Genomic DNA, 27,217 nt, shown 5'->3' with positions numbered 1-27,217 from the left:
CCAGAAAAAAAAATATATATTTATTATAAATTAATTATTATATTACATTAATATTAAGCAACACAGCCATTTTTAGCTGCTATAATAAGTCTTCTTTTTTCATTAGTATTAAATCAGGATATTAAAATGATTTCTGAAAGTTTACTGACATTTATTCAAATAGAAAACAGCCATTTAAAATTATAACAATATTTCACAATCTTACAGTTTTACTGTATTTTTCATCAAATAAATGCAGCCATTGTGAGACGTATTTTAAAATATCTTAGCAAATCTTACAGACCCCCCCCCCCTTAAAATGCAAGCATACCTAATATATTAGACACATACTATTATCAGAAGCCATTTAACAGCTACATAAAACATAAATGTTATAATGTAGTTATTGCTTATTTGCTCCCACCACCAATTTTATTTTAGAGCGTTGTATAAAAATCCATCCTGCACAACATACTTACATAAAAATGCTGTGCTCATAAATATTTTGATTAACTGTACAGAAACTGCCAACCCTGCTCTACTCTATTAACTAAAAATAGCTCTGGCTACCGGCCAGCGGCACTCTCTTAGTTAACGGAAAACTGCTTCAGTCACAGTCCCCCCCCAATTCCACCTTCTATTTTATAACATCGATGTTAAATCTTTATTTAAGGTCTTTAAGGTTTTTCGGATTACTGGAAGGCTTTCATGGTAACAGCGACACAAAAACATGCAGGAAATACAATCGATGCAAGCTCTTTTGTTACTGTGCGGATGCGTGGTCACTACATGATCAAAGTAGGAAATGACCTTCAGACCAGATACCAAGCAGAAGAAAGACCAAAATATACAAAGGGACACTAAACCTTCTAATATGAGTGAATACAAATTGGCCCCATTTACTTACATGTGTTTGTTCTTATTGAAACTAGGCACAACTTCTGAAACAACATTATACAATGTTTTAAATGATGCTTCAGTAAACAACAAAAAAAGAAGAATCTGTGTTATATTAGGATATTCATTATATACAGGGGTGCACATAAGTGGTCCGCAGGTCCGCATGTACGACCAAAATAAAAAATGCGTAATATAAATATGTTCTGAGAGCGCATTTGCGTACCGACATGGTTGACAACTGTTAATGCATAATTACCATTTTAAATCACAAATTGTACTATATAAGTTTTATTTTCAACCTGAAAGCATGAATCTAGGCTATGCCTACCGTTTCAAAGCACAATGCAAAACTGTGACATTCATCCACTGACGCTCTTTAATCAGTAGCAGCGCTAAATCCTGAAGCGCATATACTTACTTCCCAGCAACCCGCCAAAATAAAAGCCTGCTGATTTTAAGTTTGAATATGATGAAAATGCTTTTGTTAATTTATTTTTAGACGCTTTTTTGCAAAGCGACTTAAAATTGGGGAATACATAAAGCGATTCTTCTTAAAGAGGCAAACAAAGTAGTAGTAAATATTAGCAATTTATTTTTAAGTTTATTTACTATAAAATAAATGCATTTGTATTTAATACTAGGGCTGCTTTTTATTTTTAATAATATTATCACACACTATTATTTATTTTATTTACTATTATTTAATTTAAAAAAAACCTCAAGTGCAATAATATTATAACTATTATTAATTAATTTTTTACAGTTGCATTTAATGGGTCACGCTATATGCAGTGTGAGGACCAAACCAAATCTCCAGGTTCTCTTATGAGAACCAGGCTGAAAAAATGATGTGCACCGCTGATAGCATAATATAGTCATTTGCGAACTAAAGTCACATTTGCCTTATGACTTAACCATAGCAACAGAACACTAGTGTTTTTCAATAGAGTCTACAGAAAACACACAAATACTGTCATGATTAGTTAATTAAATAAAGAGAGCTTTAAAACTGATGCTTTAGTGAACGAAAAATAAGAATCTGTAATATTAGTATATTCATTATATTAGTATTATTATTGTGGAATATAGATGCTTGCATCTACAGTCATGTTGACCTAAGGATCTATCCATATAACAAGTGCACACTGCAGTCTTGCTATAGGTTGAGTTTCAGATAGTACATAAGTATTGTCATTATTACTTTATTACACCACGGTCTGTCTGAATGCTCGATTCTGATTGGCTGGCGGGTATGCATTAAAACCATTTAATGCACAGGTCCAAGTCAGATTAATCACCGGTCTATATTATTATACAATTCTGATTAGTAATATGCATTGCTAAGAACTTCATTTGGATAACTTTAAAGCTGATTTTTCTCAATATTTAGATTTTTTTGCACCATTAGATTGCGGATATTCAAATAGTTGTGTCTCAGACAAATCCTGTCATATCCTAACAAACCATACATCAATGGAAGGCGTATTTATTCAGCTTTTAGGTGATGCTGTTTTTAAGTAACCAAATTCACAACTTCATTATTGGCAGAAAGAGATGCACAGACACAGGTAATTCACGAACGCAAATTTCTCCTCCTGATGTAGTAATTCTTTCCACGTTCCACATTGTTTAAATAACAAATGCATTTGCACCCATTTGTGCGTTCATGGGTGTGCTGTTCTGAAAACAAAGTGTGTTCAGGCGCATTGTTGACGCGTTGCTATTTAGAGGCAACTGAAATAGACTGCACCATAGACCAACTAAGACCTGGTCTAAAGTCAGCTTTTTTTTGTTGTTATTTAAAGAGCGTGTTGGTAAAGGCAGGTCCACAGCGCGCGCACACTCTGCTTATTTTAAAGTTGGAAAAACTGTATTTAGAAACTCTGAAAAACACATGCATGCAAGAATTTAAGTCTAATGTACATCTGATAAGCATCGCAGTAATGTGTACTTCCCGAAGATTACACAACCCTCTTAATGATGTCCTCAAAAAACAGTCTGTTTAATCTGAAAGTGTGTCCACAGGAGTCACTTAGTCAAACATTTACTCAAGGAAGTCATTATGGTGTTGATAAACTGAGTTTGTAGAATAACTACATGAGCGCGGGGGCACGAGGGATTGGGTGGGGGTGAAGAAACATGACAGTTTTCAGAGCCGAGTACATCAACAACTGTTAAAACAGAATGGAACAAACAGCGTCCGCCCAAAAGCTAAATACACAGCCTGTATCTCTTGGATACAAACAGAGCCAACAGCAAACAGTGCTTTCACGAGAATCCACATACACCAGGAATACTGTAATATATCTGCAACATACTGAAATATTGCTGTAATGTATTGTTTGATAGCATAAGCATGTAAAACCAATTGCTTAACAGACAAACATCCAAGGCGTAGGGCCATAGAAGAGTCTGGAATCATGTCCTCAAATAAAAGAGATGTGGAGAAACCACCACAAAGACATCAGGACTAGATCTTAGTGCTTTCAGCTGCTAATGTGTTTTGGGTGACTGCTTACTGACCAACTAGTATCTATGAATTATGGCTCAGGTTCCTCCTTCAGTGTTAACACCAGTGACCATAACTACACCTATAACATTTTAACAGTCGTTCTGATTTTACGAGAACAGGGACATCCACACCACAACTCTAACGATAACTGCGCAGAGTAACGATATTAGTGGAATCATTTTTCAGCTAATGAGCAATAAAACAATCAGATTTGAACACTATCGATTTAAAGCAAATGACATCGTGACTGTAGCATGAGCTTGAAGTAAACAAACCGTAATTGGTGCGGACATTGATATAATTATAGTTATCCTTGTTGTTATAATTTTTGATGTAAATGGCCCTTAGGTCCATGGGATTTTCTTTTTGGTTTATGGTCTGCTGAAAAAAAAAAAAAAAAAAATTAAAATGGAGAACCTGCTGTTGAAACTACTTCAACAAACGTTAAAAAGGTTGAAATGCATAAAATTGCAGCAAACATTTTACTGTAGTACTGCATCCATATTATGCTACTGCCGACCTTGGAAAACATCTCGATGAAAACGATGAATGAATAATAGAGCCGCTTCCTGATCCTGGTCATGTATCTACAGAATGACTCAACTGCCTGCCGGAAAATTTATCTTAAGATGATGCTGTCTGTCTTTTAAAGCATTTTAGTGTGTTTCTAGATGGCCTGTGGTCATAAATCCAGCTTAACCACAACTTTGGTTTATTGCTGGTACAAAATGTTCTGGAGACTTGGTACAGATGGTCCTAAGGTGGCTTTTATGACTCCACGCCAAAGGAAATGGCTTTGGTTTTTGCATCAGTTTACATTTCCTAAGCCTCACACTTCAACAGAAGTTCAACAGAAGTTTTAGTGAACCACATTAACAGTTCGACATTATATTGACATCTTCTTCAGTTTATGAATTCGATTTTATGCGTCTGGCTATTTAAAGAGTTTTTTTAACCCTGGATTTGATGAGTAGCTGCACACTGTCCCTCAAAGCGGTCCACTACAACACAAAGTCACGCAGACGAAGCCTGAAGAAGATTCAGCAGACCATCACGACTGGACAAAACACCCCAAAAATCCTTTCCACTAGACTGAACATCGAGGCTCTTGATGCTCACACGTTTACTCACCAGATTATTAATAGAAAATAAAAACTTTGTTTCCATAGCAACAGTTATAGTCCATATGGAAAGTGTCTCCTCTTGTTGCCAAGACAACCAACCCTCGCAGTTGAACGATGTAGAGCTGTTGATCTATTCCCAAACAAGCCTGGACAACATCCAAAACTGACCTCAAGAACAGAGTTTGGCTAATACTGGAATCTTGAGACTTGAGAAAGAAAAACTGATTGGGATTAAGACGTTTCCATTTGTTCGGGGACTCTGGGACTGTTTAAAACATTACATGTCTTTCTGTGTTCTCATGAACCCCACAGCAGAGAACTCTAGACCGACTCTAGTTAAATAAATGAAAGCATCATTTCGGCTTCTCTGTTTTACTCTCGCTGCAGACATGAGCTCACAGAAGATTCCATTAACATTGAATCCAGGCTTGGGATATGGGCCCAGAACATTCCCACTCCTGTCACCGTTTGGGAAGAGGTCAAGGGTCAACTTACACTCCCGAAAACTAAACAAGCCCTAAAAATCAGTCCTTGCAATGCTCCCCAGTCTTGAGTAAAGCATGTGGAAGTGTTTAATGAGTGACTTGGGTTTGGAATCGAGCAATGGTTCCTGTTCAGAACTGGTTCCGAAAAAAAAAAAAAAAAAAAACATTTTTTTGCTGATGTAGATGGAACATTATACTAAAATACTCTGTGACTGTGTTTTGGGAGAAGTGTTGCACTGCTACTGTTTCTACAGTGCCAGAACAAAAATTCCATGCAGATTGAATTAATAAAATGAAACGAAAACAAAAAAAACAGACGACGAGCAACAGACGCGTGAAGTCGGAACAAAGTTCTCATGTGAGCCAGTCCTTTTTATAGGATCAAAAAGTTTAAAACAACTCAGGATTAGTCTCAGTCACTGGTTCTTTGCTCACTGAACCACGATTCATTTCATTAAGTCCAACACAAAATGGGTAAAAAAAAATTGCATGTTAAAATTATTGTTCATGTGTCAATGAGTAGTTCACGATACATATAGAAGATAATATTGCTTTTATTTAAGAGTTAGGACCAAATGTGCAGGATTGTTTTTTTTAGTGCTAAATGAATAATAATAAAAAATTGCTAAAGAAACAAGTGGGATCAGAAACAGAAAAATTGATAACTATTAAATCTTCTTTGTATTAATAAGCACTTTATGTAAAATGGGCTGCACCGTTTCATATCAGATTGACAGAAACACATGAGCAGTTGTGGGAATTTCGTTGCTGCGTGTCACATTGAGGATATCTGGTTTGTTTTAAGAGAGTCTTACTATAGACGTTTATAACTTTTTTCTCTGAAGTAATTTTAGTCAAGGCTTCTTGCACCAAAAATACTCTGAATAAACCAGACCGGTTTTGCTTTTGCTGCTTATACTTTAAGACCTCTATTCATAAATGAGCTCTGTTATGATTGGATAATTTCCTAACGTAATCGGATTCGCAGAGTGGGCTGACTACTAAATACTGAATGTTCCCTATTAAAAGTCCATTAAAAGCTTGCAAATGTTATGATCGTATACTTGGAACAAAAGAGAAGTGCCATGTCCGCATTATGTCAACACAAAAAAAGTCCTCAGCACAAACTTGTAACATAATTCAAATCAGACAAGTTGATTAATATCAGGAAGAAACAACCACCGTCAGCTCAAACGCAAACATCAGCGGTAGCTCTGTAGATGCCGAGCTGGAAGTAAAATGTTCTTATACTTACGTTCCCAAAACTTCTTTAAAGTCATAGATGTCCTTGATGTTCGATGTTTTCTTTTTCCAAGAGTGTCCATCCTCTCCCAATGGCATTTTGCTACGGTCAGTGTTGGATAAACTGAGAGAAGAAGAGGAAACCATTCAATTATTATGCTACGCAACACATCCTACAGATTTTTCAGGTCCAATCTTACATTTAGTGACATGAAATTTCCCAGAAACTAACTCGGCTTCAGCTGAATTTCTAAAAACTTTGACCTGTAGGGCAATTCACTTGGATTTTGACCTCACCATGTGGAAATATTCAGGTTTACATGACTGCAGTATCATTTAGCCTACAAGTGTCACCTTAAGACACATGATGTGTCTTTTAAGCATTACAAACTTTTACTATGTATAAACTGATCAGTATTCGTGTCAAAGCAAGTGCTCCCCATCTGTCTGTTTTCCCTTGAGTATTTCAAAACATGAGTTCTGAGAACTACACACTTCTATAACCCAGGGCTTTCTTATTTAGCTCAGTCTTCAGTGAGACATGACAGTGTAAACTGAGCTCAATCGGCCGCAGCTACTTAAAAAATCTTGCTACAAATTCATTCTTTAATTCTTAGCTGATTAAGCATGGTGGAAATTAATTATTTTCTCTTACTTCAAGACACTAAGAAAAACAAATTTTTCCTGCTACTTACCTGTTCTATACCTGATAAAAAGCATCGACTCGGACGAAAATGGCTAAAGGGCACTACTAGCAGCCATTCATGCAGAAAACGTTTTTGTGTTTAAAAATGCAAATTTATAAAAAAAAAAAAACTGCAATGTTTAGGGACCAGTTTTTTTTTTTCTTTTCTTTTTTTTTGTTTAGTTGTGTAAGTGTTTTATATAACTGTTAATATCAGTACATTTTGGAAACTGTATTAAATACTAAACATTTTAGACATTTAAAACCACTATTAATTTTATAACAAGCTTAAATGTAATCAAAATCAATATGCAATTTTTATGCATTATAATGCTGTGATTGTAAATGTTGCAGAAAAGAAATTGTAGCATTTAGTAGGTTTCTATAATTTGACAATTTTAGAATTTATTTAGCCAAAATAGTATATAATAGATTTTAGTAATTGTACCTACATAATTAGTGGTTTATTGCATTGGTTACAATGTAATAGCTCTGGAATATAACAAGTAGAAATATCGGTTAAGCTTTATGTAATTATCAGGGCTGGGCAAGTTAATGCATTGTTATCACGTTAATGGATTAATTGAATAACGCCGATAATTATTTTTTTCACACGTTAAAGCTGTTTTTTTTTTTATTATTATGGAAGTCTGTTGCTCACTGGCTATGAATACAAATACAGACAAATCATGGATGACAGGAGGGAATGCTCCCGATCAAATTATTTAGGCTAAGCATCAACATTCACTGTCCACTGTTATTTTTAACAGAAAAGAATGCAACGAGCTCATAATCACTTATTAAAATATAGGAAATAAGAAGTTTCCGATAGCTCGTAAACAGAGTGGAGTGAATAGTTTTGTTAACTTTGTGGTTTATTATTTTGAGTTGTATGGGATGCGGTAACACACGTCCCTCTCACAATATATTGCTTTACATATCTATCGCTTTTGCCATTTCAGAAATATTCACGCATTCATGCAGCACGCATCAGAAGATCTGCACTCCGGCGTGGTTAGCGCTCACACTCGCTGATCTATATATAACTTACTGAACCGCACTCTTGCCCACCTCTTCCCACGAGCCAGGGACTGCTAAAGCGATCACACTAGTCAAACGAACCAGGCTTTGGGGGGTTAAGATTGCCTAGTGTGAGCCCACCCTAATTATTCTCCCAAATCCCGCACTCACGAGTCTCTACCCACTTATCAAGTGTTGTCCCACACCGCACTCTGCTGCGATCGTGCTGGTCTCTAATAGAAAGGTGCCTGTTATAATGTTATGATGGAGGCTATGGACTCTGAGCATAACTTGTTTTTCTATAACAAACTATAACATATCTACCTGTCCTGGCAGTGACAAATAGCTTATTTTATATTTAATTGAATTACATTGATGTTAATAAGTTAAATATTTTCCCTGCTACTATGTAAAAGGAGCATCTTATTTGTTTAAAATGTTTGCAAACCATGTTATTGCACTTTTGTTCATATAGCAGTACGTTTAAACGAAAAAAGTGCAAATTAGTTTTGTGCATAACAATGCGATGAATTGTGATTAATCGCAGACAATCATGCGATTAATCGCAAATTTAAAAATAAAACATTCGTTGCCCAGCACTAGTAATTATACATTTAAGTACGGAGTCATATTAATTAATTACATGTACTTACTATATAATTAGGGTTAAAATTTGGCTTAGGGTTACTTCCAATGCAATTATGCACAATCAATTGCATGTAAAATATGAAACCTTCAAATAAAGTGTTGCCTAAATGTCACATGGCTTTCATAACAAAACCTAAAATGTGTGACTTTGTAAATCTGTAAATAGTGTTTTGCCATTTGATTTTCACCAGCACGATTCACGAGTCACCAAACAGCTCAGGAGCCGTGAATGTTACTTTCACTCCACACAGCCGTAGGGATATCCTAAGACCAATGCCGAAATAACATTCACGCAGCTTTGCACATTCGGTCGCCCAGCAGGTCTGCAATCTTCAGCAATCGCTTTCAGAAGAGGCTCATGTCTTGTTGCGTGGGGGGTTGTTGTGTCTGTTTTGTCTATATTCTTCTTGCTAAAAGTTGTCATCATCAACTCATGCCAAACCATTTTACCTACTGTCAATCATAATGGTCTACTGTGTTGTTTTTGGCTATGTCTATTCTAACTTAAAAACAGTTGGTTTTTTACTGTATTCTTTCTTTGTAATGACAATGTTTGGATGGGAACCCGGTGATCCACAGTGCGTCTGGATCCAAATGGCAAGCTAATAGAGCAGCTGCGGTGGGATCTCGGTTGCTTTAGGCGTACAGTTTGGGTAAACACTCTAAACTGTTTAAATATGTGCATTTAAGGAGGGCTGTCTCTCCGGTAAACCTCAGTTAATTGTTTCTTAATCGGAGGCAGTACATTTCCTCTTTCCTAAAACAGAAGTTATGCAATGTTGGGTAGTGTCACAACAATGTTACACTGATAAGACATCGGAGCGTTTTGTTTGCTAGCACCAAAATTTAAGTCATAGCTGAACTAGGCATACATTAAAGATAGTTTGGGGTTTAGGAAGTTAAACTTTAATGACAGCAACTGTGGCATGCTGTAATTGGACAGAAAATAGATCAGACCTAGTTTATGCAAAGCTCATTTGTATCTCGTCCTATTATTTTATGCAAATATGTACATTAAAGATGCTATTCATACACACATTGAACACACTTCTTCTGTAATACACGGTTAGGGTGTGGTGTGATGTGATAATGAAGAAAAAGCTTCTTTAAAATAATTAAATTCTTGCAAAATGTGGTGCGACCAATAAAGCAATGTGACGCAAATAGTGTGCAAAAATATGCAGCAATTAAAAATGTGAAATTATATCAAAGAGAGGACCGGTTAAGACTGCATGGTCAATGAGTCTCTTGAAAAATTAGAAAATTTTACCTATTAATGACATTACAAGTTTAGGTTTTAAATGATCATACCAAACTTAATAAAAATTCACAACAATAATAATGATTTAGATTGACTGTTCAATTTTTTTCTTCAAAATGGTTTAAATGATTTTTGTCCAAAAGCCTCGAAAAAACCAACATGAAAAACACATTTTCTTTATCTTGCATGATTTTTTATTCTTCTTCGGGAAAATTCTGACCCATATCAAACAAACAAAAATTAAATACATTTCCTTGCAATTACCATTTTTAGGATATGAACTGCATGTTATCCCATAGACTTCCATTGTAAGTTGTATTTTAGTTCACTGTGTTAATATGGATTCATCATGATATTTAATGGGTAACATCAGACTTCTCAATAGACCACAGGATGTAGTGTAATAGGAAATACTTGATGTCCCGGCACAGTTAAACTGACCCCACAATTACTGATTTCTCAAAGCGCTACGCTGCATTACCGTAATAACTGAAATCTGATTCATAATTGCTACGATCACACTTTTGGTTTAACATTATACAAACATAATACTGGAAATCGCTCTTAAAAATGGTATACTTCCTTAAAACTTCTGCATTCCATACAGATGACAACCCCACACAGCTTAAGACAAGAGTGCATGAATTAAACGTGATGCCCGGGCTGACATCTAACATGGACACATGCAAAGAAGATGGAAGACATTCAATTCTCTCTATTGACAAACCCATTTTCTAATTGAGAATCACCACCAGAGCATCCAAACACATCCCTGAGTTAGACTAAACTCCATCCAAGCAAAATATGACCACACACCAAAGATTTAAAGGCATCCCAAATCTCAGGCAAGAAGTTTTAAGAATCATATACATAGGCACCATATATCATAACAAAGATATTTGCATCACTGTGCATGCAGGTCCAGAGGTAGAAAGGGTTTTAATTCACCGCTTGTTAGTGTGGAACCAAGTAGAGGTCAAGAAATAGATTATAGAAGAGCTATGAACTAACCCACATTGAAAGGAGAATCAAAAGGCAAGCTTGAAGGATTGAAAACAGACATTCATACACAACGCTACCATCTAGATCACCATGCAGCATTCAAAATGTTGGATTCATCAGACAGACGATGGAGATACTCACTGGTTTCCCATGGCTGCTCAGAAGAGGACAGAAGAGATACAGAGTGACACCTAAACCTTCAGCAGGTCGGAACAATCACACCAGACTCAGAACAATTCATTATTCGTGCTAATAGAGTCTGTCATGGGCGTTTATGACCACAAGCTGCGCTTCCCCTTTTAAGGTGAGCTATCTAACCACAACATAACTCAAACTCAGGAAGTATAGAGCTTACATACAACTTTAGCGAGTCTTCTCTCACCCTAAAAAGGGCCTCCACTTCAGGATGTGCAAAAAACAATCTATATAATGACTTGCTTTATCTGTTGGAAAGGTTTCAAAATCAACACCTGTCAGTGATCATTAGCACTGCGACATCGACACAAACCCCCAAACTGGGGAAGCTCATAACAACTCAATTGTTGGTCTGTTCTTCAAACATAGCATCTCAAGTCAATATAGTGCTTTATCTATGCTTTTTTTTTGCTGCTATTTGTGGAGCTTAATAGACTTTGTAGCTATGATCTGTTACAAAATAGGGCTGGGTCCACAACGGCTACTAATCAATATTAATCGATCATCATTCTGATTATACAATATTTAAAGGGGTCATATGACGTTGCTAAAAAGAACATTATTTGGTGTATTTGGTCTAATGCATTGTGTTTATGTGGATTACGTTTAAAAAAACATATTATTTTCCACATTCTCTACATTATTGTTGCTCCTCTCTGCCCCACCTTTCTTAAACGTGTCGATTTTTACAAAGCTCATTGGTCTGAAAAGCGAGGTGTGCTCTGATTGGCCAGCTATCCAGTGCGTTGTGATTGAACACCACAAGAAATGTTACGCTCCTTAACATACTGTGATGCCATCTCCCAGCGTGACAAGACAAAACGTGGGGACATAATTACTAATTAATTATTCATTTATTAAAGTAGTAAGTAGTAAGTGGTAACTACTAAGTAGTTTCGCTTTCACAATGAAACACACATTGCGCCGGCGGCAACAGCGAGAATAAATGGTTATGTCTTCTTTCTTTGCGTGTACATTTGCCCAGCGTTATGCAAATCTTCTCACATCATGATGTAGACATGTGGGGGTGTGTTTAAATGAGCTGTTTTGGGGTCCCATGACTTCCACAGTGTGAGCAAAGACCACTTTTGTTTTCCACAGAAGAAAGAAAGTCATTCAGGTTTGGAATGACATAAGGGTGATAAAATGATGAGAGAATGTTCATTTTGGTTGCACTGTCTCTTTAAGCATGGATGAGATGCCGTCAGATACACAAATGCCATATGGTTGCTTGCGACAAACAACCCATCAACAAGTGTGTAATCCACATGTTATTTGCACACAGGTACAAAGCTCAGCTTTTAATTATAGCACATGACTTGCTCTATAACAAAATGCAGTATTTTGCTTTTTTTTTTTTTTTTTTATGTGCAAATAGCTCTGTCAAAGTGCAGTGCCCTCGACATGACTCTAAAGGGAAGTGAATGCCGCGGGAAAGCATAGGGAAGTTCAGCTGTTGCTTTGTTACTGTTTTAGAATACTTATAATGCAGTGATAACTGTGACTTTATTTCCTTCTACAGCCTCGTACAGAACTGCACAACTGACTGCACAAACTAAAGCTTTGCAAAGAGGAAGACATGCTGCTTGTAACCAGCCCTAACATGAATGCGTCTATCTGCACATCAATCACATCCTGACTTTCAGAGCAGCCCACAACGACTGATAAAGGCTTGATCTATTCTAGCACAGCAACTGGTCAAATACTAGACTTTAACCAGCTCCATCTGAGGTTATTAATTGCTAAAACCGGCAGGCTGTCTGATCCCGAAGAATGTTCAAATGAGGAAATCAAACAGCCAGAACGCTTTAAATAATGCCAACACTGGCTGTGCCAAAGAGGAGGAAAAATCAAAAGAATGCAGAAAAGAAATGTTAATGGGCTGAAAGAGAAAGGGCACACATGTGACTGGTTAAAAGAAACAGATGATATGTTCAGATAAGATAACTGATTAAACTAAAACATCAAGCATTTTCAGTCAGGCTTTGTCCTTTTACGGTCAAATACAGTGAAGTGTAATTTAATATATTTTAAATAATTTGTTTTCAAGTTATTGACCATTTTAATTTTAATATATATATATATATATATATATATATATATATATATATATATATATATATATATATATATATATATATATATATATATATACACACACTACAGTATATATATTAGAGGTGCTCCGATCACGATCGGCCGATCGTTATGCGTATCTCCTCAGTAAAGCCGGTTTTCTAATCAGCGGTTAATTCCATCAGGTGCGTGATTTCACATAGAGTAGCTGTTAATACACAGAGCCGTTGTTAATAGAGAAGATGCGCAAATCACGTTAATTTTCAGCGTTTATTGGCCCATCTTCTCAGTTAACAACGGCTCTGTGTAGTAACAGCTGCTCTATGTGAAATCACACACCTGATGGAATTAACCGCTGATTAGAAAACCGGCTTTACTGACGAGATGCGCATTAACGATCGGCCGATCGTGATCGGAGCACCCCTAATATATATATATATATATATATATATATATATATATATATATATATATATATATATATATATATATATAGTACAGACCAAAAGTTTGGAAACATTACTATTTTTAATGATTTTGAAATAATTTTCCTTCCGCTCATCAAGCCTGCATTTATTTGATCAAAAATACAGAAAAAAGTAATATTGTGATATATTATTACAATTTAAAATAATTGTTTTTAAATGTATTATACTTGAAATTATCATTCATTTCTGTGATGCAAAGCTGAATTTTTAGGATCATTATCACATGATCCTTTAGAAATCATTCTAATATGATGATTCATTATCAAAGTTGGAAACAGTTCTGCTGCTTAATATTTTTTCAGAACATGTGATACTTTTTTAGGATAAGTTGATGAATAAAAAGAAAAAAAAAGCTATGTTTTTAAAATATCAATATTTTGTAATAACAATATACACTACTGGTCAGACATTTGGGGTCATTAATTTTTTTCTTTCTTCTTTTTAAATAAAATCAATACTTTTATTCAGCAAGGAGGTGTTAAATTGATAAAAAGTGATAGTAAAGAAAATATATTAGAATATATATTATTAGATTTTTTTTATTTTTTTTATAAATGCAGTTCTTTTAACCTTTTATTCATCAAATATATTAGATAGCAGAATGTTTCCAAACTTTTGGTCTGTACTGTGTATATATATATATATATATATATATATATATATATATATATATATATGTGTGTGTGTGTGTGTGTGTGTGTGTGTGTGTGTGTGTGTGTGTGTGTGTGTGTGTGTGTGTATATATATATATATATATATATATATATATATATATATAATTATTGTTATTATTTTATTTTTATTTTTTTAAAGCAGCTGTACATTATAAGTTTGATATAGTTTGAAGTGCTTGCCTTGGGTGCAATGATCCGTTAGTTTTTCTAATAAGGCTCACAAAAATGTAAGTCAAGATTTAGATTTATCTGCTTATGTGTTGGTTAGCAGCTTCCATATTTAAAGAATGGCAAGAAAAAAAAATATGTCTATGCATCCCTATTTATTTATTTATTGTTTTATCATCTCATGACCTTTACAATTAAACAGTCCACTTTTTGCTGCTTTAAGGCTTTCTTTTAATGTTTGTGTAAAATGAAATAAATCACTTTGCTAAGCAATTTTTCTCATGTGGTTTTGCTGTCACGTTTGATAGGTTTTAACAGTGCCACTTTTGAGGATACAGCCTGAATTAAACCTTTTGACAAACTCATAATGACGGTTATGAACTCCATTACAGTAAAGATGTCAACAAGGAATGGCATGACACTGACACATACTGACTGATAAACACAGTTGATAATTTGCTGAAATGTTAACTAGTCTGAAGTTAAAATACTGCAGATGTTCAAAAGAGTCGATTTTGAAATTTAATAGCCTATCTTTAAATGCTGCTGGGATATGTTTTCATTTTAAACTTGCAGAGCTTTCAATACAACCGAGAAATATAGTTAAATATATAAGAAACCGAGAAATTGATGCATCATAATGACAAATATATATATATATATATATATATATATATATATATATATATATATATATATATATATATATATATATATATATATATACACACACACACACACACACATATATAGTTTCTCATCTCCAACCATTGTATACTATCAAACTATCAGCTGTTAAAGTTTCAGCGCATTCAAAGACTATAGGAGAGGTTGACCACATCCTCTAACTGAGCGAGATAACTAACCCATCATAAAGTCATGTGGAGTAGAGACAACCAGCTAACTCAAACTAAAACCTACTGTAAGATCTTGATCTGTGCGACTAGCATGCATTTACATGTGCATGTCATGCAGCAGTTATCGATCACGCACGCCTGTCCTCAACATGTCGTGTTAAACACAGCGTTAAATGCAGTGGATGTGTGTACCTGTGTATCGCAGGGGTGCAGCAGAGGCGCGTCTCCGGCTGTTGTTCTGAACGCGGTGCGCTCGCACTGGTCTCGCGGAGCTCTGGCTGCCGCTTCCTCCGGCTGACCCAGTCTCAGCGGGCCCTGACGTCACAGCGCCTCTACGGCTCTACGCCAATCAGGTGAAAGAGATCGCTGACTCTCAGGTAATTGGGCGGGGCTATGTCTGTCATAATCGGTGTTCCTAGAATTTGATTTTATAGCTGCATTATCTGATATCCTTATTCCTCAGAGCTCAGGGTGTGCTGATGGGAAAATGTACTTAAGAAAATCTCTCTCCCTCCAACTCTTTCCGCTGTTATAAAAGTAAAAACAGTAACAACAGTGATATTGTGTTATGTTATTACAATCTAAAATAGCTTTTAAAATGTAATTTATTCGTGATTCATGCAAAGCTGAATGTTCAGCATCATTACTTCAGTCTTCACATGATCTTTCAGAAATCATTCTGATATGCTGATTTTGTATGTTAAAGTGACAAACTTTTTGTGAATTTGGTGCTCAAGAAACATATATTTCTTTCTTTCTTTCTTTCTTTCTTAATAATAAACTAATTGAAAAGATGAATTAATGAATATATTCAGCAAAGATGCATTAAATGGATTTATGTATTGCTGTTATTAAGCAGCAAAAACTGCTTGCAGCACTGACAATAATTACAGCATTTGTTAATAATCTAGCACTAAATCAGCATATGCTATTAGAATAGCCTATATGATTTACAAAAATATGCGTGTCCAATCTCGTATTTTTCATTTTCATGTAGTTGCCAAGTTATAGGCAGTTGCATAATGTATAAAGTGGAATATAGACATCCAATGTGGTACAATATGTCACGTCAACCAGTTTAAATGCATTTTAAATTTTAAACTGTTAACTTCATTCACAAAAAAAAAAAAAAAAAGAATAATGTTGCTTGTTTAATTATGGCTGATGGTTTTGTTGGTGGTTAATACGTTAATAAAAACATTACGCCACCTACTGGTGAAAACAAATGACTTGGGCTATACTGGTTATTAACACACAACTTTAATCTTTATAAGACTTTCAATACTAAATATCGATTTAAAATATTTGCAGAGATGTTAATTAATTATGATATGAACAACAGTCTCTCTGTTTTTCTTTGTTGTCACGTGTCGCCGCGCCGTAAGACGGCGCTGTTCTCAAAATGCGCGCACACATTAATCCCGAGCGCGCAGCGTTAACGCGCTCAGTTGCCTGGTGACGCTGAAGCTGTGCTCGGCTGTTTCCTGTGCTCCGTGTCACCCAAAACAAGTTTGAAACAGACAAATCACTGTCGGTGCATTGAGAACAGCGCGCGTGCTTGTGTTTTAACTCCTGCGGAAGGGCTTCGCGTCACTCGCTATGTGATACAGATAGCGTCTCTGGACGGAGGATCATGGACAGTTACTCATTCGTGAGAGTTGTGGGGAAGGGGAGCTATGGGGAGGTGAATCTGGTCAGACACAGGTCAGACCGGAAACAGGTAACTGCGCTGCGTGCATCTGAGTTCTGCTGATCACTAACACACTCCTTCATTTGTTTAACGAATTGCCAAACGGAACGAATGCCTTTATTTTTAAGCATTAGTTAATAACAGAGTTTGTTGTTGTTGATACTACAGCTGAGAGTTAGCCTCTTTTATGAACAGGAGTAACTTATTTGCATATTTTAGGAAAAACTTTGGGATTTTTAATTACTTTATGATGCGTTTAATATTCCTTATACATGACACTTTTATAATAACTTCAAATGTAAGAGTCTGTGGGACGCTTCACATCAGAATGAATATGTACGAATATAAATGTGTATGAAAAACAGGAATCAAATCAACCTGTTAGACTGAATAAAGTATGTTTCAGTGTTACTGATGTTTTTGACTTGTTTTATCAAATACTATAAAGGCAGCTGGCATCCTGCATTATGACGTGCTCTGTAATTATTTTGAGAAACATTTTTCTTACTATTTTAAATAAACAATTTAGTTATCATACATGCATTTTTATATATTTTATTTAAGAAATATTTTTGACAAAAAGGCCAGTTTAGTTGTATTGTAGAAGTGATTCAGATTTGGGTAAAATTTTAATAGGTTATCAACACCTAAAATACACTTTTATACAAATACCTACATTTTAAACTTTATATTAAAATGTCTGGTTCATATGTGCTGTGCTGCATAAAAATAAAACATAAAAATAAATAAATAAATAGGCTACATAAATAAGAAAAAATATTGTGTTTCTTCTTACAAAATACTTTGTTTTTTACAGAGCTATGTAACTTGAGTCTTGATTTTTATTCTTTTTTTATTTATATATAATAAAAAAAAAACTAAATTGACTGTGAAACATATTTTATTGGATTGCACTGTTTTTAATGTAAATAGACAATGGTTTTATTCAGAGGTGTGTCTAACTGATTTATTTAAAAGTGTATCACCTGAATGTATTTTAGATCTAGTCTAGTGTACATCTAAAAATGTCTTTTACAACCTTTTTTTAATTGTATACCTTTGTATAATCTATTCAGAGATCGCCAGGAAAATAGCCTGGTGTTAAAAAGTGAATAAATAAATAATTTTCATATTGAACAAAAATAATGGATATGCGATTCGGTACACATGATTACTGATATGATCCTTCTTTGTACAGCAAACATTAGAGCATCTTTTTTTTTTTTTTTATGTGGATATTTTCCGCTAAAATTTCTGTCTTTTGTTTATGTGCAAATATAATATATACAATATATTGTATGGTTTTGGCAGTATGTGATCAAGAAGCTGAACCTGAGAACATCCTCCAGACGTGAGCGGCGGGCCGCCGAGCAGGAAGCACAGCTCCTCTCACAGCTCAAGCATCCCAACATCGTCACCTACCGGGAATCATGGGAAGGCGAGGACTGTCAGCTGTACATCGTGATGGGATTCTGTGAGGGAGGAGATCTTTACCACAGACTCAAACAGCAGAAGGGAGAACTGCTTCCTGAGAGACAGGTTGTGGAGTGGTTTGTTCAGATTGCCATGGCCCTCCAGGTGAGTCTGTGACCATCCATCTGTCCTTCCCGAGTTTTTAGCTTGATAATAAAGCTTTTGCATTTTTGTTGATCTATAGTATTTACACGAGAAGCACATTCTGCATCGAGATCTGAAAACGCAGAATATCTTCTTGACCAAGACCAGCATAATCAAAGTGGGTGATCTGGGCATCGCGCGGGTCCTGGAGAGTCAGAACGACATGGCCAGCACTCTGATCGGCACACCTTACTACATGAGCCCAGAACTGTTCTCCAACAAACCGTACAACTACAAGGTACTGCATGAACACAACTCACTCACAACCATCATAACAGTGTTGTGTCTGTGTTGGTTTAGCTTTAGCTAAATAACTTTTATTACTGTATTTTTTGGACTATAAGTCACACCTGAGTATAAGTCGCATCAGTCCAAAAATCCGTCATGATGAAGGGAAAAACATATAAGTCGCACTGGACTATAAGTCACATTTATTTAGAACCAAGCACCAAGAAAAAACATTACCATCTCCAGCCACGAGAGGGTGCTCTATGTCATCAGTGTAGACTACAGGAGCACTGAGCAGCATAGAGCGCCCTCTCGCGGATGTAGACGGTAATGTTTTCTATTGGTTCATTTCTCTCAGTTAATGTCAAATTAATTTTAATAAATAAGTCACACCTGACTATAAGTCGCAGGACCAGCCAAACTATTAAAAAAAAGTGTGACTTATAGTCCGGAAAATTCGGTAGTTTTGATATTTCATAAAACCTGTCAATTTTTTTTTTTTCAACGCAAAAAAAAGAAAGAAAAACAGGCAGTTATTTTTTGGAATTGTTTTGGAATTTTGTTGTTCAATTTAACACATTTTCTGTACTAATTCCCTTACTTCAATGCAGGTTTATTTAAATTAGAAATATTTTGAAATGAAAACTGTCTTTTAATTATAGAATTCAAAAAAAAAAAAAAATTATATTAATGTCCGCAAAAAAATATTAAGCAGCACAACCGTTTTCAACACTCATTGTAAAAAGAAATGTTTCTTGAACAGCAAATCAGCATATTAGAATTATTTCTGAAGGATCGTGTGACTCTGAAGACTTGAGCAATGATGCTGACAATTCAGCTTTGAAATCACAGAAATAAATTATATTTTAAAATATAGTCCAATAGAAAACATTGATTTTAAATAACAATAATATTTCACAATATTGCAGTTTTTACTGTATTTTTTGCTCCATGCATAAGAGACATTTACTAATATCATAAAAAAAAATTAAAAAAAAACCTTTTGAGTAGTTTTTATGTTGCTTTGATGCTGTGCAATATGCATTTTTATAGTAATGACGAATAACTAAAATTAGAAAAAAAAACTCTCAAACTGAAAATGTCCTTAAATTAAAACCTTAATAGCCCTAAACGTGACTTTATTTTCTGTATGCAAAATTATTTTGAGGTGGCCTGGACTCTCTTTAGCCAGATATTTTGTGTTTTGGATCAATCATTACTGATGTTTGCTTGTGTTTGCAGTCAGATGTGTGGGCCCTGGGATGTTGCGTGTATGAAATGGCAACTCTAAAACATGCTTTCAACGCAAAAGACATGAACTCTCTCGTGTATCGCATCGTAGAAGGGAAGGTACATGAATATATTCATCCGTTTCCCTGAACTGTAAATATTTGCATGCATCAAATCTGAAGAGCTGTTCATTCAAGACATTCTTCTAACATTAGAAATGAATTTGTAATGTTCAGTTGCCCCAGATGCCGAGTAAGTACGACCCCCATTTGGGAGAACTGATCAAGCGGATGCTGTGTAAGAAACCGGAGGACAGGCCAGACGTCAAACACATCCTTCGACAGCCGTACATCAAGCAGCAGATCTCCAGGTTCCTGGAGGCCACCAAAGAGTATGTGCACCTTTTCCTGTCTTTAAAGTTGAAACAAACGTATTGAAATAGTTTCAACTCGTCTGTCCCGTTACTGATCTAACAGAAAAACCGCCAAATCACGGAAGAATGCAGCGAACAGCAAACCTGGCAGTGCTGGATCTGATGCATCAACCAAACCCAATCATGACGCTGTTCAGCCACAATGCCTTAACTCTGAATCAAAGGCCAGAGGAAGAAAGGTATGATGAAATGGGAACCCTAGAAGTCTCCTGTTCTTCTTGTTTTGATCTCGGTATGTCTGTTTTGTTTTCCACATTTCATAGGTTGAAGAAAACCACTTGAACCGACAAAAACCCTGTAATGGTGCTGTGGAAAAAGTGCTTCTGAACCCACACTTGCCCCCTAAATCTCCAAGTCGGGACATTTTTAACTCAACTGGTCCATCTACAGCAACCATCAGCAATATAGACGTTGAAATCCAATCCCAGGAACAAAAACAGAGGAAAGCCAAAAAACCCAGCAGCCATCAGAACCACAAGCCGCTGCCTGTGAGCAAGAGGAGAGAGAAAGAGGAGAAAGAAGATCCTGCTCCGACACAAGCATTAGGTGTCAGCAGAGCGGAGGATAAGATGTCAGCGAATGGACTGATATCTCAAAACTCAACTACACCCAAGCCTGCAGATCGAACTAAGACGCTAAGCAAGAATCAGGCTCTTAATGCAAGTATGGACCTTAAAGACGACACTATGAAGCTTCTGCGGGAGGCAGGGATGGAGGACATCCCATACGATCCTGTGGAACAACATCACAATGCTGAGACAAAGTCAGAGAGCCACAGAAAGACTGTTGATGATAATCTTAGCAATGCATGTTGTGTCCTAAAGGATGTTCCTACTGGAAGTTCAACTGAGGAGAGTGAGGTAAGTTACTGTGATCAAAACCTCTGATATCTTTGCCTAATTTTAAATCTAATCTAATCTTAAAGTTCTCTAACATTGATGGGCATCAAAATTTATTATGGACTAAAGTGTTGAAGTTTCCTCTGAATGTGATTTTTACCTTTACTCAACCTTGTGTCATTCTCTTATGGCTTACTTTCTTCTGTGGAACATGAAAAGAAGATACTTTGAGAAACATAAAGTGGAAGTTAAAATGTCATCAAAACATTGATTCGTTGAAATATCTCCTTTTGCATCCCAAATAAGAGAGAAACTCATATGGGTTTGGAATCACAACATTTAATGTCTGTGCTTTAAACAAGTTAAACATATGCATTTATTCAAAGCAACTTACAGTGCATTCAGGCTAACATTTCTTTGCCTAACATTAGTTCAGTGGGAATTGAACCCACAACCTTTTGCACTGCTAACACAATGCTCTAACACTGAGCCACAGCTTTTCTTTACACTGAAGACAATGTATTTGTTGTCCTTCATATTCCAGGGAAGTTTAGACTCCACAGAAAAACTACTCAAGCCTGTTCCTGACATTTTAATGGTAAAACACGGGTATTATTAATATTTTTTATTGTTTGTTTATTTGTGTTCAACTTACTAGTATATTTAAATTATTATATTATGTTTTTTTATGTATGGTTATTCCAGTGCAAATCAAATAATTATGTTGTAGTGTTTGTTGTTGATTTTAATCTGTATGTTTATTATAAATATATATATAATATTTTAAAGAAAACATAAACCAATTGAAACACTGTTTATAATAACATTTTAGGAGTCCGCTTCAGCTCTCTCAGATCAAAGCAGACCAGTTCTTCAGCCCTCTTCCTCTTCTTCTGAACCGTCCATGTCACGTCAGCGCAGGCAGAAGAAAGACAAGTCCCTCGATGACCAGAACAGCCATCAACCGAGCAGCGTGGACATTGCACAGGTGTTGGATTTTTTTTGCTCTTGTATTTTAGGACTCAGTGATAACTAAAATATAAAAAATAATAATAAAAAAAAAAATATATATATATATATATATATATTTTTTTTTTTTTTTTTTTTTATCAAATACTTAACATGAACCATAATTGAAACAGATATCATTACTGTTGTCTTTCGCTCTCTCTAAAACATTTGTATGTTTAGGTCAAAGCAGTGCCCAGACCTCTGCCGCCTCTTCCAGAAGATGTCCCATCAGTAAACAATGAACAGAAAGGCCACTCAGAGAAAAACAGACCTGCCAATCTCTCGTCTTCTACCAAGAATTGTCCAGAGCAGCAGGTGAAACAATACTGACTGTACAGACTACATTAAACCGCTGCACACAGCATATTCCTGTATAAATGCATGTCAGATACATGCATGCAGTAATCTGCCGCTGCTGGTGTTAACAGAGCTCACTTTACTTATAGTATCGTCCACTGTCAGCCAGAGAAAGGAGAAGACTGAAGCAATCACAGGAGAACGCCAGACAACAAGGTCTGTGGATTTCTCTGAATGTAATTAAATTGTAATTAGAAATGTGTCAAATACAACAGCGTGAACGGAATTGGACCAAAGCAAGATCTGAACACACTTTTAGGGTGAAGAACAATAACCAAGTTAACATGGTCATTACATGGCCATTAAAAAAACATAATAATTATTATTATTATTATAAAATAAATTAAATATAAATATTAGATCAGAAACTAAAGCTACAAGAAAGGTTGCGTTTGCAACTGTCTTAAGTAAGTTTACATTGAAGCACTAAAGAACTAACTGGTTAGTAATAAATGAAAAAATTAACAATAACTAAAGCTGAAACTGAAATAAAAATTAATTAAACATAAACAGTAACCTAAACAATAAAAAGTATTTATAAAAAAAAAAAAAAAACATTTCTAAATTACAATTAAATAAACATGTAATTGTGTTATATAAATAAAAACTACGGTAAAATAACTCTACACAGATTGGAATATTTCTGTATTCATGTAATTGGAATACACATTCTGTATAAATTTAGGCATGCACAATATGACCATGTTCTAATATTGCACTATTCTTTGGCATATTACGCACAGTCAATATCTAGGCTAGATTTGAAACTGTTCACTTTTTAGTCCATTTAAAACGAGGTCTGACTTTCATTCTGTTAAAGCGGCCTCAAGAGCAATAACACCATTAAGAACCATTTTGGTGGATCAAAGCGGGACGCTTGTGCATGTGTCCATTAGAATGCATAAGAGAGCTGCCCACTATGATCAAAGCCCACAGGTGCTGCATACACCAATTCAGATGAAAGGAGGTTTTGTACAGTTTCACTGAATATGATCCCTTATGTTTCTTTTCTTTGAAGCTGTGTCCGCTGTCAAAAGGGTGCCTTGTGATGTCCCCTCATTAGACGGTAAGCAGACAGACCATCCAGACTGCCCAAGACCTGCCAGCACAACTTTGGAAACAAGAAAGGTATGTCTGATCTTTCTCGCTGACTCGACACTATACACTTCTTGCAAGGAAATTCTGTCATCATTTACTCACATGACCTCTTCTTTTCTTTTTATATTTAATCTGTGCAACATAAAGGAAGATATTTTGTCTCAGTTTCTTTGTTTGTCCACACATGGGCTTCCATGGTCAATGGACTCAAATGCTGTTTTTTTTTTTTTTTTTCAAAATATCTTCTTTTGCATTCTGCAGAGTCCCTCAGATTAGGAATCACATGAGGGTGGGTAATTGGTGAGAGAAATTTCATATTAATTGTGATTACATATCACCCAAATATGTAAACCGGACCATCTCAACACAGTCAGCCTTGATATAGGCTCTGTGGAACCATTTGAAGCAGATGCTATCTAACATAACTGACCAAGTAGCTGAGGTTTTCTTTCTCTTTGTTTATCAGGAGAGGAAGTGCTCATGGAGACAGTCTGATGATGAAGATTGTAGTTCCTCCACCAGCTCCACTGAACGTTCAGAGGGCGACTACAGAGAACGGTACTATTATTTGTACTCAAACTGGCCGCATTTATTTACATTTGTTCTTTTAGCAGATGTTTTTATCCAAAGCGACATACAAATGAGGACAGTGGAAGCAATCATAAACAACAAAAAGAGCAATGATATATAAGTGCTATAACAAGTCTCAGTTAACTTAACATAGTACACATGGCAAGGGCTTTTAAATAATATCATAAATAAAAAGATAACTGATAGATTCTGGATTAATTGTAAAGGTTTGATAGAACTGGCTGTAAGACCTGCCAAGAGAGCATTGTAATAGTCCAGCCTGGACAGAACAAGTGCTTTAACAAGGAGTTGTGCAGCATGTTCCAAAAGAAAGGGCTTGATCTTCTTGATGTTGAATAAAGCAAATCTGCAGGATCGGACAGTTTTAGCAATGTGGTCTGAGAAAGTCAGCTGATCATCAATCATAACTCCAAGGCTTCTAGCTGTTTTTGAAGGAGTTATGGTTGATGTGGTGTGATGAAACGATGGGTTAGCTGGAACCACAAGCAGTTCTGTCTTGGCAAGGTTGAGTTGAAGGTGATGGTCCATCATCCAGCAAGAAATGTCTGTAAGACAAGCTGAGATGCAAATAGCTACAGTCGGATCATCAGGATGGAATGAGAGGTAGAGTTGAGTGTCATCAGCATAGCAGTGATATGAAAAGCCATGTTTCTGAATGACAGAACCTAGCGATGCCATGTAGACAGAGAAGAGAAGTGGTCCAAGAACTGAGCCCTGAGGCACCCCAGTAGTTAGATGTTGTGACTTGGACACCTCACCTCTCCAAGATACTTTGAAGGACCTATATGATAGCTAAGACTCAAACCACAGGAGTGTGGTTCCTGAGATGCCCTTTGCCAGTTGGGTTTACAGGAGGATCTGGTGGTTAACCATGTCAAAAGCAGCAGACCGATCAAGCAGGATAAGTACTAAAGATTTGGATTCCGCTCTTGACAGTCTTAGGGCTTCAACAGCTGAGAGCAAGGCAGTCTCAATTGAAAGTTTATGCATGTAAAAAGTCTGATGTGAGCCAGAATTCACTCATATTCTGATTATGCATCTGTCATGTACATCTATTAACCATCTTGCCAATATTCTGTTTTTAGAAATCTGAATAAGACGGCTGGCATTTGTTCCTCAAATGTCTTTTTTTTACAGAAAGTTTGAGACCAATGAGATGCAAGACTTGGTCCAAATGATGACACAAACGTTACACATGGATGCCAGAGGTGTATCATTTGAGCCAGATGGGTCAAGATGCCACTCCACTCCACTGCCTGAGTTCAAGCTAAACAGGAAGTACAGGGACACGCTGATGCTTCATGGGAAATCCAGAGAGGGTCAGGGAGATAACCAAATCAGTGGCTTCCCATTAGGTAATAACTTTTACCCATCTGAAAATAAAACGGTTTAAATATTTGGAGTTAGTGTGAATTTAAGCATGAATTTTTGGTGACCAAATTTGTTCCTAATTTGTTTTTAGATGACAGCACGGGTCCAGCAAAGGTCAGGAGAGTGATCGAGCACTTGCGTACAGATGTGGTTAAAGGACTCGGGGTGAAGCTATTGGACAGAGTCCTGGACATCATGCAGCAAGAGGATGAAGAGAAGAGAGAGGCAAGTTATCTAAAGTCTCTTTGAACACTAGAAATAAACGTAACAGTCTATACTAATAGGCTGTTGATTAGAACCAGTACCAGACAATGGGTCTCGTTCATTAAAAGTGTGTGAAATCTGTGCATGTACAAACTGTCATTCAATAACTTTTGTATTGAAATGTATTCATGAAAAATTTGAGGTTGCAACTTTTTTCTCCTGTGCACATTAATTAAATATTCTCTACTGTTATCAGTACCTGAGACCCATTGATTTTAGAGTATAGTTACATTTAAATGAGATGTATTCGTATTTAAAACACTGTTTTGTATATATATATACATTATTTTAATTGAATAGCAGTTAGGCTCAAATAATAATAATTATTTATTTTTATATCCAGCACCTACTGCAAGAGCTAATGGGGGAGGAAAAATACAAGCAGTATGCAGTGAAAGTGCAACAGCTGAAGTTCTTTGAAGACGTTGCATTCAAGGATTGAGCCAGATGCACACAAGGGATCCTTTATCAAACACTGATATGCCATTACTGCTGGTGGGCAGCAGACTGATTTGTGCTCTTTAACACTTCACTGAAGCCTCTTATCAACAATCACTGTTACTTTCATTAATGCTTTTGTAAATGTGTAGTGATAGAAATATGGAAGCCCGTTTCCACCACTGAACAAAAAATAAAACAAGGTAATTGTGCCTTTTTTTCCTCAGAATTGCGAGTTTATATCTCGTGATTCTGACATTTTTTCTCGAAATTACGAGTTCTTAAGTCAGAATTGCGATATATAAAGTCACAATTCTGAGTTTTTTTCTCGCAATCCTTGTTTTTCTCAAAATTGCAAGTTAAAAAGTCAGAATTACTGAGTTATCAAGTAATTGTTATCAATTCTGAATTGATAACAAGATATAAAGAGATATAAATTCAGAAATGCAAGATATAAAGTCTTAGTTCTGAGAAAAAATGTCAGAATCATGAGATAGAAAGTTTCAATTACCTTTTTATTTTTTATTTAGTGGCAGAAACGGGCTTCCATATAGAAGTGAGTTGAACCTAGATATGCAACAAAAAAAAATGCTGTTATTATGCACCTTTAAATTTCACAAAAGCATTATTTTCAGATATCATCTTTCTTTTAAAAATGTGAAACTATGCTATGTGGATAACAATCTTGAATCACAAAAGACATGTTAAAAATAGTTAACTTTTTTCTATTTTCT

General features: G+C 35.8%; 2 protein-coding genes across 4 annotated transcripts in view; one reads left to right on the top strand and one right to left on the bottom strand.

The window, feature by feature from the left end:
- Positions 1 to 15,660, bottom strand: part of LOC113069417 (calcium/calmodulin-dependent protein kinase type 1-like) — a 44,194-nt gene extending 28,534 nt beyond the window's left edge. The window contains exons 1-2 of one of the 2 annotated variants that reach the window (XM_026242509.1): positions 15,509 to 15,660; positions 6,256 to 6,366 (exon numbers count right to left, since the gene is read on the bottom strand). In XM_026242509.1, the coding sequence (XP_026098294.1) occupies positions 6,256 to 6,341 (86 nt within the window). In that variant the 5' untranslated portion in view covers positions 6,342 to 6,366; positions 15,509 to 15,660. Of the gene's footprint in view, positions 1 to 6,255; positions 6,367 to 10,999; positions 11,216 to 15,508 lie in introns of those variants that run through there. The other variant, XM_026242508.1, reaches the window with a different exon arrangement.
- Positions 15,661 to 16,755: 1,095 nt separating this feature from the next.
- LOC113069412 (serine/threonine-protein kinase Nek4-like) lies at positions 16,756 to 27,202 on the top strand. Of its 2 annotated transcripts, XM_026242502.1 has the most exons (16): positions 16,756 to 17,036; positions 18,318 to 18,584; positions 18,664 to 18,861; positions 20,094 to 20,201; positions 20,318 to 20,472; positions 20,558 to 20,693; positions 20,778 to 21,374; positions 21,898 to 21,951; positions 22,186 to 22,341; positions 22,545 to 22,679; positions 22,811 to 22,877; positions 23,740 to 23,849; positions 24,286 to 24,377; positions 25,548 to 25,765; positions 25,873 to 26,006; positions 26,389 to 27,202. In XM_026242502.1, the coding sequence occupies exons 1-16, from the start codon at positions 16,950 to 16,952 to the stop codon at positions 26,485 to 26,487; spliced, it is 2,613 nt and encodes an 870-aa protein (XP_026098287.1). In that variant the 5' UTR covers positions 16,756 to 16,949; the 3' UTR covers positions 26,488 to 27,202. The 2 variants fall into 2 exon arrangements, with proteins under 2 accessions (XP_026098287.1, XP_026098288.1); XM_026242503.1 differs by lacking the exon at positions 21,898 to 21,951.
- Positions 27,203 to 27,217: the final 15 nt, after the last annotated feature.

Source organism: Carassius auratus, unplaced genomic scaffold (genome assembly GCF_003368295.1).
Source record: "Carassius auratus strain Wakin unplaced genomic scaffold, ASM336829v1 scaf_tig00001591, whole genome shotgun sequence".
NCBI lineage: Eukaryota > Metazoa > Chordata > Actinopteri > Cypriniformes > Cyprinidae > Carassius > Carassius auratus.
Note: the sequence above shows the minus strand (reverse complement) of the source record. Positions and strands in the feature narration are given on the sequence as shown.